This window comes from Panthera onca, chromosome B4 (genome assembly GCF_046562875.1).
Source record: "Panthera onca isolate mPanOnc1 chromosome B4, mPanOnc1 haplotype 2, whole genome shotgun sequence".
Taxonomy (NCBI): domain Eukaryota; kingdom Metazoa; phylum Chordata; class Mammalia; order Carnivora; family Felidae; genus Panthera; species Panthera onca.
The window spans coordinates 34,220,297-34,236,781 of NC_138345.1; the positions used below are offsets into that span (position 1 = coordinate 34,220,297).

Sequence of the window (16,485 nt, forward strand, 5' to 3'; positions counted from 1 at the left end):
CAGAAATTCTTATAATTCATTTTATATGTTGACTACCAGAAAATGATACTTGGATGCATCATTATAGAATCTCATTTTTATCACAATAAAGGAATAAAACATTGACCCCCTACTAGAATGTCTGTGAATACTGCATGTAGATTTTTATACCATAAGGTGGTGGAAATTATCATTATATGAAAATAACTGGGCTCCTGTGAATGTGTGTTTATGTGAAACATGTATAGGAAATTCACTGAAAGTATTATTTATAATAGCAAAAGACTGAAAACAACCCAACAGGGACTGGTTAAATCAATTTTGGTAAAATATTATATAGTTGTTAAAAAGAATTAGATTATTTACTGCCCAATCACCAAGACTTATTTTCATGAGAAAAGTTATAGGAGAGCGTGTATAATAATGGTACATTTGTGTTTAAAGCGCGCGCACACACACACACACACACACACACACACACACACATTACACACACGCTTGCATAATTCTATAGTATCTCTGGAAAAATATATAAAAAACTGGTAATAGTGGCAGCCTAAGAAAAGAAGGAAGTAACTGGTGATAGGGTAGGAAAATAGTTTTCAGTACGTATCTCTCTGTACTTATTGCATTTTGTACCATGTTCTTTTATTATCTATTTGAAAATAAAAACTTTCAAAATTATCAGCTATTTTATAAAAAGTCATCAAAAATCTAAGGAGGTATTATTATCATTCCAAATAACCTTATTGCTCAATATTTAAAAACCATCAAATTTATGACAGAGTCGTGCTAGAGCCCCTTGCCTTCCAAAAACAGCTGCACACTGAAAAGAACAAACCATTTTCTTTTTTTTTTTTTTAATTTTTTTTTAACGTTTATTTATTTTTGAGACAGAGAGAGACAGAGCATGAACAGGGGAGGGTCAGAGAGAGGGAGACACAGAATCTGAAACAGGCTCCAGGCTCTGAGCTGTCAGCACAGAGCCTGACGCGGGGCTCGAACCCACGGACTATGAGATCATGACCTGAGCTGAAGTCGGCCGCTCAACCCACTGAGCCACCCAGGCGCCCAGAACAAACCATTTTCAATTAACCATCTGCATGCAATCCCTTTAGTCTAAAACATCAAGAAGGCTCCACATTCCTGGAAAAGGAATGCAAAAGGAAATGAAACCAATTCCAGTTCCTTATTACTGAATTGCCAAAGTAATAACTGAGGATTAACAAAATATTTCTGCAGAAGAGGACAAACAGAAAAGACAATGAGTTTATAGCCTTACTAATATTCTTTGGCTTTCAAGTAAAAGTAGTCCTGAGGGAATCTATTTCAAAGACTGAAAGAAAGAATGCAACAAACACACATCTTCCTTTTTTAATATTGTAAAAGAACTCCAGTCCAAAATATACTTAAAAACTCCTTCTTAACACTAATGGAGGGGTATAGGGCTAATAGGGCTATAAAGAATATATATATTAGGCTTTCTTCACAATTAGAAAACATGTCATACTACTAAAAACAAACAAACAAACAAAAAAACACCCAAAAACCTATTGTTCATCTAGATCCAGTATTTTGTCTTAGCAGAAGCAGTAAGGTACAGCTTGTTGATCAGTCTGACTTAGATCATATCAACTTCAAAGGCCTGCAATGTTCTGTACCTCAAAACATTCTAAATTCCCCTAATAATCTACAAATATGAAATATTTTAAAGTTATTCATATTTAAGCTCTATTATGTCTTAGGGAAATGAGTTGTAAACACTTTATACTTGCTATATAATACTTATTTTTATTTGTTCCAAATTTATCTTTCATATATCAAAAAGTAGATGCCCTAGTTTTACTATGTAATCGTCTAGAGATAAATCTGTAATCCGCTTTCACTACTGTCTTAATTTCAGTCCTTAATCATATTACCTCTCGTTCACTATACTTTTTAGGCTGAAATTTACTAATCTTTTAGTCTGTTCTTCACATGGCCATTCTTCCATTGCTTTAATCATTTAAGTTATTCCTTCCCAGATCTTCTCCAACCCAATTATATCTTTCTTGCAACTCAGTAACCAGAGTGCAGAAATGTTATTTTACAGGACTAACAAATTCTAACTGTAACACTCTTGGTGATACATGCTCTATTTTACCTATTTGACATACTATCTTCAAGGACCTATATGGGGACTTCCAAGCCCACTATCTTTTATGTATAATTTAGATGGTCTTAATATAGTTAAACTCACTTGCCCTGTAATTTTTGTGATCACACACAAAACTTCATGAGTTATTTCTACAACCAATTCCATCAACTTGGCAACGTACTATCGGCAATACTTATCACCTTATACCCAATAGTTTTTTTTGCGTTCCCACAGTACTAAAGAAAGTGTTTAAAAAAAAACCTGGATCCCCAAGCATCCATCCCTAGAAGGTCTCCACTATTCATATCTCTAGGACTCAAAAGCAACCAAATAGTCTTAGTCTTTGAATTCCTCTCTGTAAATCATTTCTTTGCTAAATGATAGTAATCCCCAAAAACATAGAAGTTATTTTTTCCTCTAATAACTTTGGTAAAGAAATGCTAAAGCAATTTTGACCAACAAAAAGGAATACCTCCATTTACTGTCTCCTCATATGTACTATATGGCACCTTCCTCCAATAGGTTAGACTTTGCTAACAACATTATCTTTTTATTAAAGAATATATGAGCTTGCCTGGTGCAGAAATAAAATATACTAGTTTACAGCGTCAAGGGTCTCTTCCAGCAGAATAGATATTTGTGATTATAAAATACATATTTTGATCCATCAATCTACTATTCAGTAACCATGCTATAACTTAACAATTCTAATAAATGTCATATCCCACAAATTTTATCTGTATCTAATCAATTGATTAGGTTTGAATGTTTGTCCTATCTATCTCAAAATAAAATTTGAGACTACCAGGCATTATGTATCACACAGTGTAATGCAACAGGAAATAGGGAACACGACCAATGAAGTATTCTTGCCAAAAAGATTAAACCTAAATATGATTAGGCTTCTAGATCTACCTACCAAGGGAAAGGAAATATAGATACAGAAGAACGTTAAGTGACATCTCAATGATGTCAATAAAATCCAGAAAGTAGGAAATTTAAGAGAAATAACTTGTAAGTAAAGAAAAACACAAGAGGGAGGATAAGCCTACATATTAAAAGACACTTAAGTCACGTGTTACATGATCACATTTATATGAAATATCCAGAATAGGCAAATTTAAAAAGACAGTAATGTTGCCAGGGGCTGAGAGGAACAGGAAATGGAGAGTGACTACTACTAAGTACTGGGTTTCTTTATGGAAAGATAAAAACATTCCAGAATCAGATGGTAGAAATGACTGTACAGCTCTGTGAATGTACTAAAAAAACCACTGAACTATATACTTTAAAATGGTAAATTTTATGGTATGAATTATATACTAATTTTTTTTTTTAAAGTAAAGACAAGAGAATTATCAACCAAATGCAATGCATGGGCCTTGTCTGGATCCCAATTCAAACAAATCATCTTAGAAAAATACCTTTATGAGACAAGTGGAAAATTTTGAATAGTGAATAGATTATGTGATGACAGAATTATTGTTCATATTTTGAGGTAAAATAGTGGTATTATCAGTTGGTTAAAAAAAGGGATATATCATCCTTAAAATACATATTAACATATTTATGAAAAAATGATATTTAGGAGAGGCGTCTAGGAGGCTCAGTCAGTTAAGCATCTGACTCTTGATTTAGGCTCAGGTCATGAGCTCATGTGAGATCAAGCCCTGTGCCAGGCTCTGCACTGACAGCACAGAGCCTGTTTGAGATTCTCTTTCTCCCTCTCTCTTTTCCCCACCCCTGCTCATGCACCCATATGCTCTCTCCTTCTCTCTCAAAATAAATAAATAAAACCTTTTAAAAAATATTTTTAAAAAATGATATCTAGGGTCTACTTCAAAGTAATCTGCAGGGAGAGTGAGAAGAGTACGGGGGAAATAGATGAAACAAGACCAGCCATATGTTGATACTTATTGAAGCTGAGTGATTTTGCGTATGCTTGAAATTTTAATAATAAAGATTTTAAATATTAGTGATTAAATATGCCACTAAAAATTAACCAAGGCAAATATATTTATTTTTATTTTTGCTATTATTTTTCTAAAGTTTATTATACTATGAACAGTACGTACTAACACTATAGCTGGTTCTCTTTTTACAGTTACAATGTTTATTCTATTTTATTATTTTTTTTTTTAAAGATTTTTTTTTTAAGGTTTATTTATTTAACTTTTTTGAGAGAACACATGTGTAAGCAGGGGACGGGCAGAGAGAGAGGAGACACAGAATCTGAAGCAGGCTCCAGGCTCTGAGCTGTCAGCACAGAGCCCAATGTGGGGCTCAAACTCACGAACTGTGAGATCATGACCTGAGCTGAAGTTGGATGCTTAACTGACTGAGTCACCCAAGTGCCCCTAAAGATTTTGTTTTTAAGTAATCTCTACACCCAGTGTGGGGCCCAAACCTATACCCTTGAGGTCAAGAGTCGCACGCTCTACCAACTGAGCCAGCTAGGTGCCCCTACAATGTTTGGTTTAACAAAAAGGATATAAGGAGAGTGAGAAAAATAGAAGGCAATAAGATAAGATGTAAAGTGTGGTGTATCTCTGGATGCCATTTACATTCAAGGTAAAAAAATACAGTGATTATGAATGTGCCATAACCAGTTATGGAATTTTACAAGTAACATAATTATAGTTAGCAGTCCAATGGCACACGCACTTGAGCATAACTGTATTTCTGGCAGAGTCTATACCCCCAAGAAAAGGTAAAGCTAAGCATTTCAAGGCTTCTTCTCTTTGATGGTTTTTTTTTTTTCCTCAGAAGCAGATAAGTACATAGGGAAAAAACAATACCCATGTAGGGGTGGTGGAGAGAAATAAAAGAACCTATAATTTGGAGATAATTACTACATATTATTTAATATTTTGGCACATATTTCAATTATTTTTCTAGGCATACACATACCTACATTTTTTTTAAGTTTATTTATTTATTTTGAGAGAGACAGAGACAGCGCAAGTCGGAGAGGGGCGGAGAGGGGCGGAGAGGGGCGGAGAGGGGCAGAGAGAGGAGACCGAGAATCCCAAGCAGGCCTGGCACTGTCAGCGCTGAGGAACCCAACTGTGAGATCATGGCCTGAGCCAAAACCAAAGGTCGGATGCTTAAATGACTGAGCCACCTAGGCGCCCCATACATACTTACATTTATATATGTACTTTCTTTTCCTAAAGAATCATACTATTACACCACTGAATTTCCAAAGTGTACCAATTTTTCCTTTACTATGCTTCAAATAAATAGAAAAAATAGTTATAATATTGATCTTCAACTTTGCCATTCATGCTTGTATGCACATTAGGCTAGGTATTCCGTTTGAAAGCATGAGCGTATCTAGGCCTTTGAATGGCATATGCCATTTCTGGGAAATGTATCTGTAGGCTAAGCATTGCTTTCTACAAATAAGTACCCCCTTGGTTTAAAAAGAAGAAATGCATATTGAAGTAGTTTCACGATTTGATTTGTTTGCCATTATAGGAAGCAAGCTGGTGCTAAGTATTTTTAAATGATTAAGTAAGCAAGCTTAACAGTAAATCTTCCTTCAGGAATGTGTATTAAAATTATGGAATGGGTGAAAGACTTGGTAGGGGGAAAAAGTGGGTATGACTAAATGGATCTTTATTGCCCTATGATCCATCCTTTCTTTGAAAGTTTCTGAAGAAAAAGTGGAAAGATCATTTTGTTGCATTCCTCCATTCTTGTTTTTAAAAGAACAAGTCTCAAGTCCTATAAATGGCTTGTACTGAACTTTCACATTTGAATTAAAGACTGTTAAACATGAAAAAAAAAAAAAAACTATTAATACAGGTTTGTGACCAACATTTTTCCTCTTCTTTTGATATAAAGAGTATTCTACCAAGATGCTTTTAGAATCCCTGTACGATAAACTGATATTCAGTTTATCCCTAATGTGGCATGCTCTGTGAACATTTTACTCTCTTCTCTCTGATGGGTGTTTCATTTGAGCTTTCTTTACCTACCAGACAGCCATATTCTTTTCAGCCCTAGAGGACTTAATACGAGAGTAATAATGGATTCAGCAGAGCAAGTAATGCTCTAACTGGCATGCCTCATTTACATGAGGTATTCAAGCCACAGCCATGGCCTTTGGTCCAGATGAGAGACTAAAATGAAGCAGAGAATGGAAAAATTAGATGGGTGAAGACAAAATAATGAAGTCTGGGGTTTACTCAGATTTTTTTTTTAGGATAACCACAGGATCAAGGGGAGGAGAACATACAAGAATTGATTAACAGTTACTAGTCAAGAATGACAGAAAGATAACATAAAATAGGGGAAGAAGGCTAGTAATATTAGGTAACTAAATATGTGTTATTTGATATACTAAGAAATATATCATAACTAAGCTCATTTTTATTTATATAACAAACAAATCTATTTCAAACATCCAAATAAGAGGGTTTTTTTATTCCAAGAAAGGAAATAAAACAAACTTCTTAAATAAGTTATTTGTAGTTAAATAACATAGTAGAACCCCATCCATAATAGTGACTATTTGAGAACAAGTTCTTAGGTGTTAAATGTAATGTTAATAGTCACTGTTTACTGAGTGCTTACTATGGTGCCAGGCAATGTGCTAAATAAGCATTTAACTATATTATGTCATTTAAATCTAGTAAAATTTATAAGTTATTATTAGGTCCATTTTATGTATATGAAAATTCAGATTTAGAGGGGTACCTGGCTGGCTCAGTTGGAAGAGCAAGCAACTCTTGATCTCAGGGTTGTAAGTTTCAGCCCCATGTTGGGTATAGAGATTACTTAAATAAATAACAATTTAAAAAAAACAAGAAAATTAAGATTTAGAGAACTTAATGGACTGTCCAAAGATATGCATCTAAGTCTGTGGCAAAGCTGATATTTGAAACAAGTCCAGTTACAAAGACTATGATGATAATTATTACACTATAATGTTTCTAAAGCCTGTATTATAAGGTGAATAAAAATAATACTCATCAATTAGGTAGTAAGGTCATATGATTGGACTCATACTATTAACAATTCTGAGTAGAGGGGCAGGGGTGGGGGGATGGGTTAAATAGGTGATGGGGAGGGGCACCTGGGTGGCTCAGCTGGTTAAGTGTCCAACTTCAGCTCAGGTCATGATCTCGTGGTTCATGAGTTCGAGCCCCACGTTGGGCTCTGTGCATGGAGTCTGGAGCCTGCTTTGAGTTCTGTGTCTCCCTCTCTCTCTCCCCCTCCCCCACTCATGTTCTGTCTCTCTTTCTCTCTCTCTCTCTCTCTCTCAAAAATAAACATTAAAAAAATTTTTTTTTAAATAGGTGATGGAGATTAAGGAGTGCAACTGTTGTGATGATATACGGAATATATATGGATATATGGAATTGTTGTCTGAAATAAAAACTTAAATTCAGAGTAGACGTGCCTATTTATAAAAGTAATTCTACTGAATTTTCTTATTCCTAGCACAATATCACTAAGGGCCACACTTCTTCCTGAGCTGAGCCTTCCTATATTGCATCCCCTGAGACTTTCTGCCTTTTCAAGGTGATAAATAGATAATACACTCTGAGATCATAGATAAGCAGTATGATACAGTGGAAAAAACACTAAAGCTGGGATCAGAAGATCTGAGATCTCAGCTCTAGTGCTGGTTCCAATATTTCCTAACCAAGGGGTCCTGGACAATTCATTTAACTTTTTTCTCTGATTACTCACCTGATCTAACTAAATAAAAAAATAACAAAACAAAAGGTAATAAAGTCCATTCTGCTCTCTGCAGAAGATGGTTGTAATGATCCAATGAGATGTGACATGAGATACCTTGTAAACATAAATGGTATTACTCATTTAAGAGAACCAGAGGAATAAAAAAACAAAAAAACAAAAGAGAGAGACAGAAAGAGAGAAAGAGAAAACCAGAAGAAGTGGTCTCCCATGTGAAGCTCTTATTCTTTTCTACTGCAAGACATACACACAGGGTAACAAATAACCATCTGGAGATAAATGTCATATCCAATATAGAAAAATGAAGAAATGATGAAAAATTGAGAACAGATAGGAAGACCGGCACACTATGGGACACATATTTTTGGGCCAACCAAAAACTTGTAGCATTAACCAAAAAACCACTTTAATCAAAAACATCCACTTACACAATTGGATTTATGCATTAAATAATGAGCTCTAACAGTTTTCACTTCTATGACGTTAGCAATTTCTCCTGCACTTTATCAACACACTAAAATTTTGTAAGAGAAAAGATAATTTGGTTAATACCTTATTCCAGCCGCTGGCATGAACTGTGGTCTCCAGTGTACATTCCCGATATGCCTGATATGTCACTGGCCTGTAGAGATTTTTTTTTAAAAGTCTGGGTCACAAAGAAGGAAAATTCTAAATTTCCAGATGAATAAATATACAATCACTATTCTGCTGTTGAACTTTTTGCTAAAGTACCCAAGAATATATTCCACGTATTGTTTTGTATGAGATGTGGCTTTTAACATTTGGTATGCATTTCTCTTCAATCACTCCCTATAGGCTGAGAGGTATGCTACCAGCTTGGGAAAGCAGTTAACAACACAGCAAGATAAACAATCACACTTTTAAAATAATTGAAACTTATCCAACAGGATTTCCATGTTGCAGATAAACAAACACTTGGGTTATTAAAATAAGATCAAATAGTAACAAAATGATCTCATTAATAAAATTAAAAGCACAAATTTAACTTTTTTAAAAGGCAAAAAATTTAAAACACTTAAAAATTAAAGACACATGTCACTGAAAGACTTCTCCAATTGAGGATATAAGGAGTTGGAATAAACTAGGGCAGTAAATGGAGCTCTGTTTTTAACTTGGAGTCTTATGACATAAAATCCTGGAGGGCAGAGATAAGCCTTTCTGATCATTTCCATGTAAGTTCTAGTCATACCAAAATCTCAAATCACTGAAGGATGACAACACTCACTAATTTATTGAGGGTTTTAGGCACTATGTGTAAGACATGGTTGGTTTCATGTACAAATTAACAACAACAAAAATACTTGGTACCAAGTAGCATATGAAAGCATCAATAGCTTGAATATTAGATTTAATAAAATTTACCTCCCCAACTTTTGTGGGCAAAGTATTAACATATATGTAAATCTTGCTTTTATAGGATTTTGAAATCCATTCCAAAGGCATTTCTACTCTGAATCTGGTCTGTGATCTCTTCAGCCTAAGAATATTTAATATTGATGATAGCTACCACTTATTGGTAGCCTACTGTTCAGTTTTATATTTTTATATGTTTGTATTTTATATTACCTATCATCATTTTACACATTAGGAAATTGAAGCTCAGAAAAGCGAAGAGACTATCCCCAATCCACACAGCTAGCAAGCAGCAATGTAGGAATTCACACCCAGCTAGCTCTGGGTCCAAAGGCCACACTATTCGTATTTTAATTAGGATTGTGACACATGACACAATAATGTCTAGACACTACAAACAGCTAATGACCATTTGAAATGTGGCTAGTGACTGGGGCACCTGGGTGGCTCAGTCGGTTAAGTGTCTGACTTCAGCTCAGGTCATGATCTCACGGTTTGTGGTTTCGAGTCCCACATAGGGCTCTGTGCTGACAGCTCAGAGCCTGGAGCCTGCTTTGGGTTCTGTGTCTCCCTCTCTCTCTCTCTCTGCCCCTCCCCCACTTGTGCTCTGTCTCTCTCTGTCTCTCAAAAATAAATAAATGTAAAAAAAAAAATTTTTTAATTTGAAATGTGGCTAGTGATATATTGAAAATGCAATATGCACACTAGATTTCTAAGACTTAGTAAGGAAAAAAGAATGTAAAATAGCTCATTAATATATTTATATTGAGTACATGTTAAAACTAATATTTTGAATATATTGGGTTAAATAAAATATATTAAAATCTCAATTTTTAATATGGTTGCTACAAAACTTTAAATTACATATATGTGATTTGCATTGTATCTATTGTACAGAGCTGGTCTACATACTTCAGAAAACAGTTCTGATGACACAGGTATCATTCTTTTATACAAGTCAATATCAAATTAATTCTGCAGTGATGCTGCAAGGAGGTAAGATGCATGGGTGACCTCTTTAATAAGATGTTATGTACTACCTTCCTGATACTACATTACCATTAAAGTAAGCTTAGAATTTTTTAGAAGCCCTACACTAAAAACCAGGTAGTTATAAAACTTGAACTTGATACTATATAGTCTACCTACCTATATTCTCCCTGAAGCTTTACTCGTGTATATCAGTCCCTTCACTTCCTTTCCTGAGCTGTTTGAGGCTGCTGTGGGTCACAGTAGTCCTTATTGGTAGTTTGTCTATCAGGCTAGAGTATTTTAGCATCCTTCAGAATGAAACATGATTTGAATCATTATATGTACACACATATATGCACATAAAAGATCCAGCAGATTAAAATATTCAAAGGAAATTTAATACATAGAAAAGCAAGTAGCTGAAAAATCAGCCCTATCTAATGAGCTATTTGAACAGAGCAAAGAAGAAAAAGGGGCAGGAGGAAACCTTTTCAAAATGCTGGTGCTTGACTCTATGAAGCATTCTGGATTAACTTCCTACTTGAACAAAACTGTTTGGAGTAGGTGGTATTTTCCACCTTAAATATTATTCTCACCAACCTGTTTAATACTTCTAGTCCATCATCAATTAGCTATTTTTAAGGTATTAGTAACAGAGCTTAACAACTTTCAAGAGTAAATTACTGAAAAAAATTTATTCATAAAGAAGCCAGACTCTGATTGGTACCAGAGGTACCAATTTAAAAAATAATTATGTCAAGGGCGCCTGGCTGGCTCAATCAGTGGAACGTGTAACTCTTTATCTCAGGGTTGTGAGTTAGAGCCCCACATTGGGTGTAGAGATTACTTAAAAATAAAATCTTAAAACAAACAAATAAATAATTATTTCAGTATTCAGGGTTTGGGCGAAAAAAATCACCAAGTATTCACCTAAATGTGTATTTTAAAATATAATCTACTTTGCAGTGAGAAGATATCAGTATTTCCTCTAGATTATGAAAAGGATGCCAAAAAAAAAAAAAATACTTTACCTATATAACACTGTTCTTCAGAGTGTTTATAATATCCCAGTAAAGTTGAAATTAATAGGTGGGGAAATTTAGACGTAGAAAGAAATGGTTTTCTTAAAGCCACTAATAGTTTATATCCAAGCTAGAAATGCAATGTTTTCCCTTCTACTACTCAGTTATTTTACTCCACGTCCCAATAGCTTCTAAAAATTTTTTTGTTTTTGGCAAAACAGTAGGTTTCTTCAAATCTTACATTAACCCTTGATATATAAAATACATGAAAAGATAGCTATTCTGGTTTAAGAAGCAGGAGAAGGCCTAACAAGTTCCACCCACTCACCCCATCCCTTACCTTCTCAGGGCCCCTAAAGGCTCCACAGAACACTCTAAAAGCTACTGCTGTCCATCCAAATTTCCTATCTATTTTCTGACACCCATAATCTTCTCTTCACATTTATATAAAATTAAGAAAATCCAAACATGATTTTCATTTCAGTGTCCTACACGTAATTTGGATTTTTACATTTGCTCATGTCACCAGAATATGCAGAAACAAACTGAATTTTCCTTAAATGCAAAGTGCTTCCTTCTAATAAACAGTAACACACAAAGTTTGCCTACGTGAAAGTAAGGAATTACCTTATAGCAGTAATTTAGCATCTGAATTTTGACCCTTTTAGTGAAGAAACCAGTTCTTCATCCTGTTTTAGATATCATTCTTCACTAAAACAAATTTTTTCTAATTCATACCAATTCCTTAATGATTCTCAGCAAGAATTAGAGGAAAAGAAATTTTGAGATTTACAATAAATGACTTGGTTCTATTTTAATATACTTTCACTAGGAGCTTCTTGCCTTTAGCTTTAATGATCAAAACCATAGTAGAGAAGTTCCCACTATAAAAACGTGGCAGTAGTTCCATGGACAAGCCCAAAGTTTAGACACATTTGGGATACCTAAAATACTGATATGATGCTAACCCCATATTACAATGCATAAAGCCCTAACCCTTACATTTATGTTGGCCACTAGACAGAATGGTAGTAAAAAGTGGTCAGGACAAGTGAAATAGCTTATATTTATATTTACAAAGCAGTTAAAGCATTTGTTGAAACCTGACAGGTCAACAAGTAAACACAAATGATCAATCAACTGTTCCATGCTGAAAGAGTTAAATTACCACTTTGATGTAAAAGTTGTCACTTAAAACACAGAGATGCTTTAGGAAAGCAAAAGAAAGAAAAAGTGAAGAAAAGTAGAAGAAGGGACACTGTTCATCTAAAACAAAGCCTTAACTAATCCAGTGCTGCCTGAGAGATCCAGAGACTACTTAGAGAACCACCTTCCCCCTCAGCAAGAGTAACTCACTGGCTGAGGAGCATCTGCAATGCCTTTTGTAGAGGCTCTTTCAGTTCCTGCGATACTTTTTCTCCAAGATGAGCCAAGCAGTCTTCCACTGAGCTTTCTGGGTTAGCAGGGCTGAACACGGGAGAAGTATGACGGTCAAAGCCTGTGCTGGTAAAGGCTGAAGACAGGGTAAAAGAAAAATCAATTTTAATACATAATATCAAAAGTTGTGCTACAGGGCGGGTACCTGGGTGGCTCAGTCAGTTAAACATCCAACTCGATCTCAGCTCAGGTCACGATCTCACAGTTCGTGACATCAAGCCCTGAGTCAGGCTCTGCACTGACAGCACGGAGCCTGCTTGGGATTTTCTCTCTCCCTCTCTCCCCCTTCTCTGCTTGCTTGCTCGCTCGCTCATGTTCTCTCTCTCAAGATAAATAAACATTTAAAAAAAATTTTAAAGGAAAGATTTTTATGGAAAATCTTAGTTTTAGGAGAACAAAAAGACTAAACGGACATGCTAAAATACACAAGCCAATTTAGTATGTTACTACAAACCAATTTCAAGTAAGAATGATAAATGAAAGGCAACTCCTAGCTCTATCATCCCACTTTGTATGGTTTTTTTTTAATGTTTCTTTATTTTTGAGAGACAGAGGGAGACAGAGCATGAGTGGGGAAGGGGCAGAGAGAGAGAGAGAGAGAGAGAGAGGGAGACACAGAAACCGAAGGAGGCTCCAGGCTCTGAGCTATGAGCATAGACCCCGATGTGGGGCTCAAACTCACAAGCTGTGAGATCATGACCTGAGCTGAAGTCAGATGCTTACCCAACTGAGCCACCCAGGTGCCCCTCACCTTATATGTTGTTTTTAAGATTTTGTTTTTACCTTTATAAATGTGGCACCTATTTTTTTTTTAAGTTTATTTATTTTGAGAGAGAGAGGGCACATGGGGATGGGGGTGGTGGGCAAAGAGAGAAGGAGAGAGAGAATCTCAAGCCCCTGATGTGGGGCTCCAGAGGCCAATGTGGGGCTCCAACTCACAAACCATGACATCATGACCTGAGCTGAAAAGTCAGTCACCCAGCCAACTGAACTACCCTGGCGCCCCAAAATGTGGCACTTCTTAAATCAGACTCTAATCAGCTTACTCTACCTTACAGGATGAGTCAATTACTTTCATCCCTTTTTTTATTTTTTATTATTATTTTTAATGTTTATTTATTTTTGAGAGAGAGCAAGAGCACAAGGGAGGTACAGAGAGAGAGGGGGAGACAGAGGATCCAAAGCAGGCTCTGCACTGACAGGAGAGAGCCCAAACTGGGGCTCAAACTCATAAACGATGAGATCATGCCTTGAGCTGAAATCGAAAGCTTAACCTACTGCACTACCTGGTGCTCTTCATTCCTTTTTTTCAAAGTTTTTTATTTTAATTCCAATAGAGTTAACATACAGAGTTATACTAGTTTCAGGTATACAATACAGTGATTCAACAATTCTAGAACTTTCATTCCCTTTTGGGTTTTTTTGGCTTTTTTTTTTTTTTTTTTTGAGAGAAAGAGACAGCACGTGCACGCGAGCAAGAGAGGGGCAGAGGAAGAGAGAAAAAGAGAGAGAAAATCTTAAGCAGGCTCTGCTGAACCACCAGGCGGCCTTCATTTCCTTGTTAAAATGAACTTTCAAACTCAATATTCCTGCATGTGGATAAATTTTAAAACTATGCAAGTGATACAAGTACACGAGTTGCACATAAAAGAAGCAATCACAGCTTCTCTCTCCTCAGCTCAAACTACTAGCTTCTTGTTATACTGCCATACTCTAATAACTAGAGGAAGAACAAGCAGAATTATTGTTGCTCCAAGGTACAAATGGGATACAGAGCAGAAAATCCCAGGAAAGCAAGCAGCTAGCACCCATTCCCAAAAGTTACTAATAACCTCCATAATGTATTCACTGCGTTAATCTAAGGCTTGCACCCAGAAGGTGGCAAATTTTACTAAACTACATACTTCTTTATAAAGTACTTGCCTTCATGGAAGATGTAAATGGCTGCAAAGTTCCCAATAATTCTGGCGTGTGAGCAAACTTGAGAGCATCCATTTTAATAATTGGTCTAGGATAATATGGGGCTTCAGTAAGTGAATGCATGTAACTTTGTTGTTTTTTTCCTTTCTGCCTTCTGCCTATTTTACCATGCATAAGCACTTGTTACCAGAAGTGGACAAAGGCTTAACATTGTTTTGGAACTTTAACCATTCAAAAATGTTGGTAAAGGAAAATAAAAAGACTAAAATTAAGTTTCTGGAATATTTGGGGGTGCCTGAGTGGCTCAGTCGGTTAAGCGTCTATCTTTTTGGCTTAGGTCCTGGTCTTGTGGCTCCTGGATTCAAGCTCTGTATCGGGCTGTGCTGACAGCACTGGGCCTGCTTGGGATTCTCTCTCTCCTCTCTCTCCTTTCTCCTCTCTTCACCCCTACCCTGCTTGTGCTCTTTCTCTCTCAAAATAAATAAACTTTAAAAATTAAAAAAAAAAAGTTTCTGGAATATTTGAATTTCTATTCATATTCTTTCTCTAACAGAGAACTAGTTCATAAATTTATCTTTCAACTAACAGGGAACCAATTTATAAACATGATTTATAATAATTTTTCTTGTTAAAAATTACTGGACAATATACATCCACATAAAAACTTGTCCAAGAATACTCACAGCAGCATTATACATAATATATAAAAGTAGAAACAACCTAAATGTCCATCAACTGATGAATGGATAAACAAAATGTGGTATATTCACACACTGTAAAATGGAATGAAGTACTGTTACATGCTACTACATGGATAAGCCTTGAAAACACTATGCCAAGTGAAAGAAGCCAGCCACAAAAGACTACATAGTATATGATTCCATTTATGTGTATATCCATAATAGGCAAACAAATATAGAGACAGAAAGCAAATCAGTGCTTGCCATGGGCAGGGATGAGGGCAAGGACTGGTGACAGCAGAAATGGGAAGTGACCATTAATAGGTACAGTGTTTCTTTTTGGGATGTGAAAAATGTTCTATTTTGATTGTGGTAATGATTATATAATTCTATGAATATATTAAAACCCACTGAACTGTACATTTTTTTAAGAGTAAAAAAATCATTTTCTTTAATGTTTATTTTTGAAGGAGAGAGAGACAGAGAGCAAGCAGGTGAGGGGCAGAGTGCGGGAGACACAGAATCCGAAGCAGGCTCCAAGCTCCACGCTGTCAGCACTGAGCCCGACATGGGGCTTGAACTCACAAACTGTGAGATCATGACCTGAGCCGAAGTCAGACACTCAACAAACTGAGCCACCCAGGTGTCCCCATCTTATTTTATTTTTTAAAGATTTTATTTTTAAGTAATCTTTATATCTGACATGGGGTTCGAACCCACAACTCCAAGATCAAGAATCGCACACTCCACCAACTGAGCCAGCCAGGCACTCCTGAACTGTACATTTTAAGTGGGTACCTTTAAATATACCCATACCAAAAGTACTGCCTACAAGCTATTATCATGCAGTAAAAGGAAAAGAAGGTCTTAGTCTGTGGTACAGAATGGAGACAGAGGGGAAGAGCTCTGAAAGAGAAAATTGGACCAGATCTTTATAATTTACTAATTTTAACATTTAAATATATGGGTAAACTTAATATAAAACTGTACCAAAAAATCACTGGGCAAGATATTCAATGCAATTAATTATGGAAAGCAAATTAAGAAAAAACCCAAATGTTCACTCAATTATAAGGAAATGATTAGCTAAATATTCATTCAATGTATGGAATTTCATGCAGTTAGTAGAATAACTGGTTTTTTTAAGTATTTTATTTTGTTATTATTATTTTTTCAATGTTTTTATTTATTTTTGAGACAGAGAGAGACAGAGCATGAGCAAGGGAGGGGCAGAAAGAGAGGGAGACACAGA

The 16,485-nt window shown here is 35.7% G+C and overlaps 1 protein-coding gene across 12 annotated transcripts in view; it reads right to left on the reverse strand.

Annotated features, from left to right (window-relative positions):
* Positions 1-16,485, reverse strand: part of BCL2L13 (BCL2 like 13) — an 88,292-nt gene that overhangs the window by 35,552 nt on the left and 36,255 nt on the right. For 4 of the 12 annotated variants that reach the window (XM_078450246.2, XM_078450244.2, XM_078450247.2 and 1 more), the window contains 2 exons: positions 12,553-12,709; positions 8,381-8,450 (listed from right to left, as the gene is read on the reverse strand). The exons of 5 other annotated variants lie outside the window; for them this stretch is intronic. In XM_078450246.2, coding sequence (XP_078306372.1) covers positions 8,381-8,450; positions 12,553-12,709 — 227 coding nt within the window. Of the gene's footprint in view, positions 1-6,820; positions 6,843-8,380; positions 8,451-10,351; positions 10,370-12,552; positions 12,710-16,485 lie in introns of those variants that run through there. 3 more of the 12 variants (XM_078450253.1, XM_078450249.1, XM_078450250.2) reach the window with 3 other exon arrangements.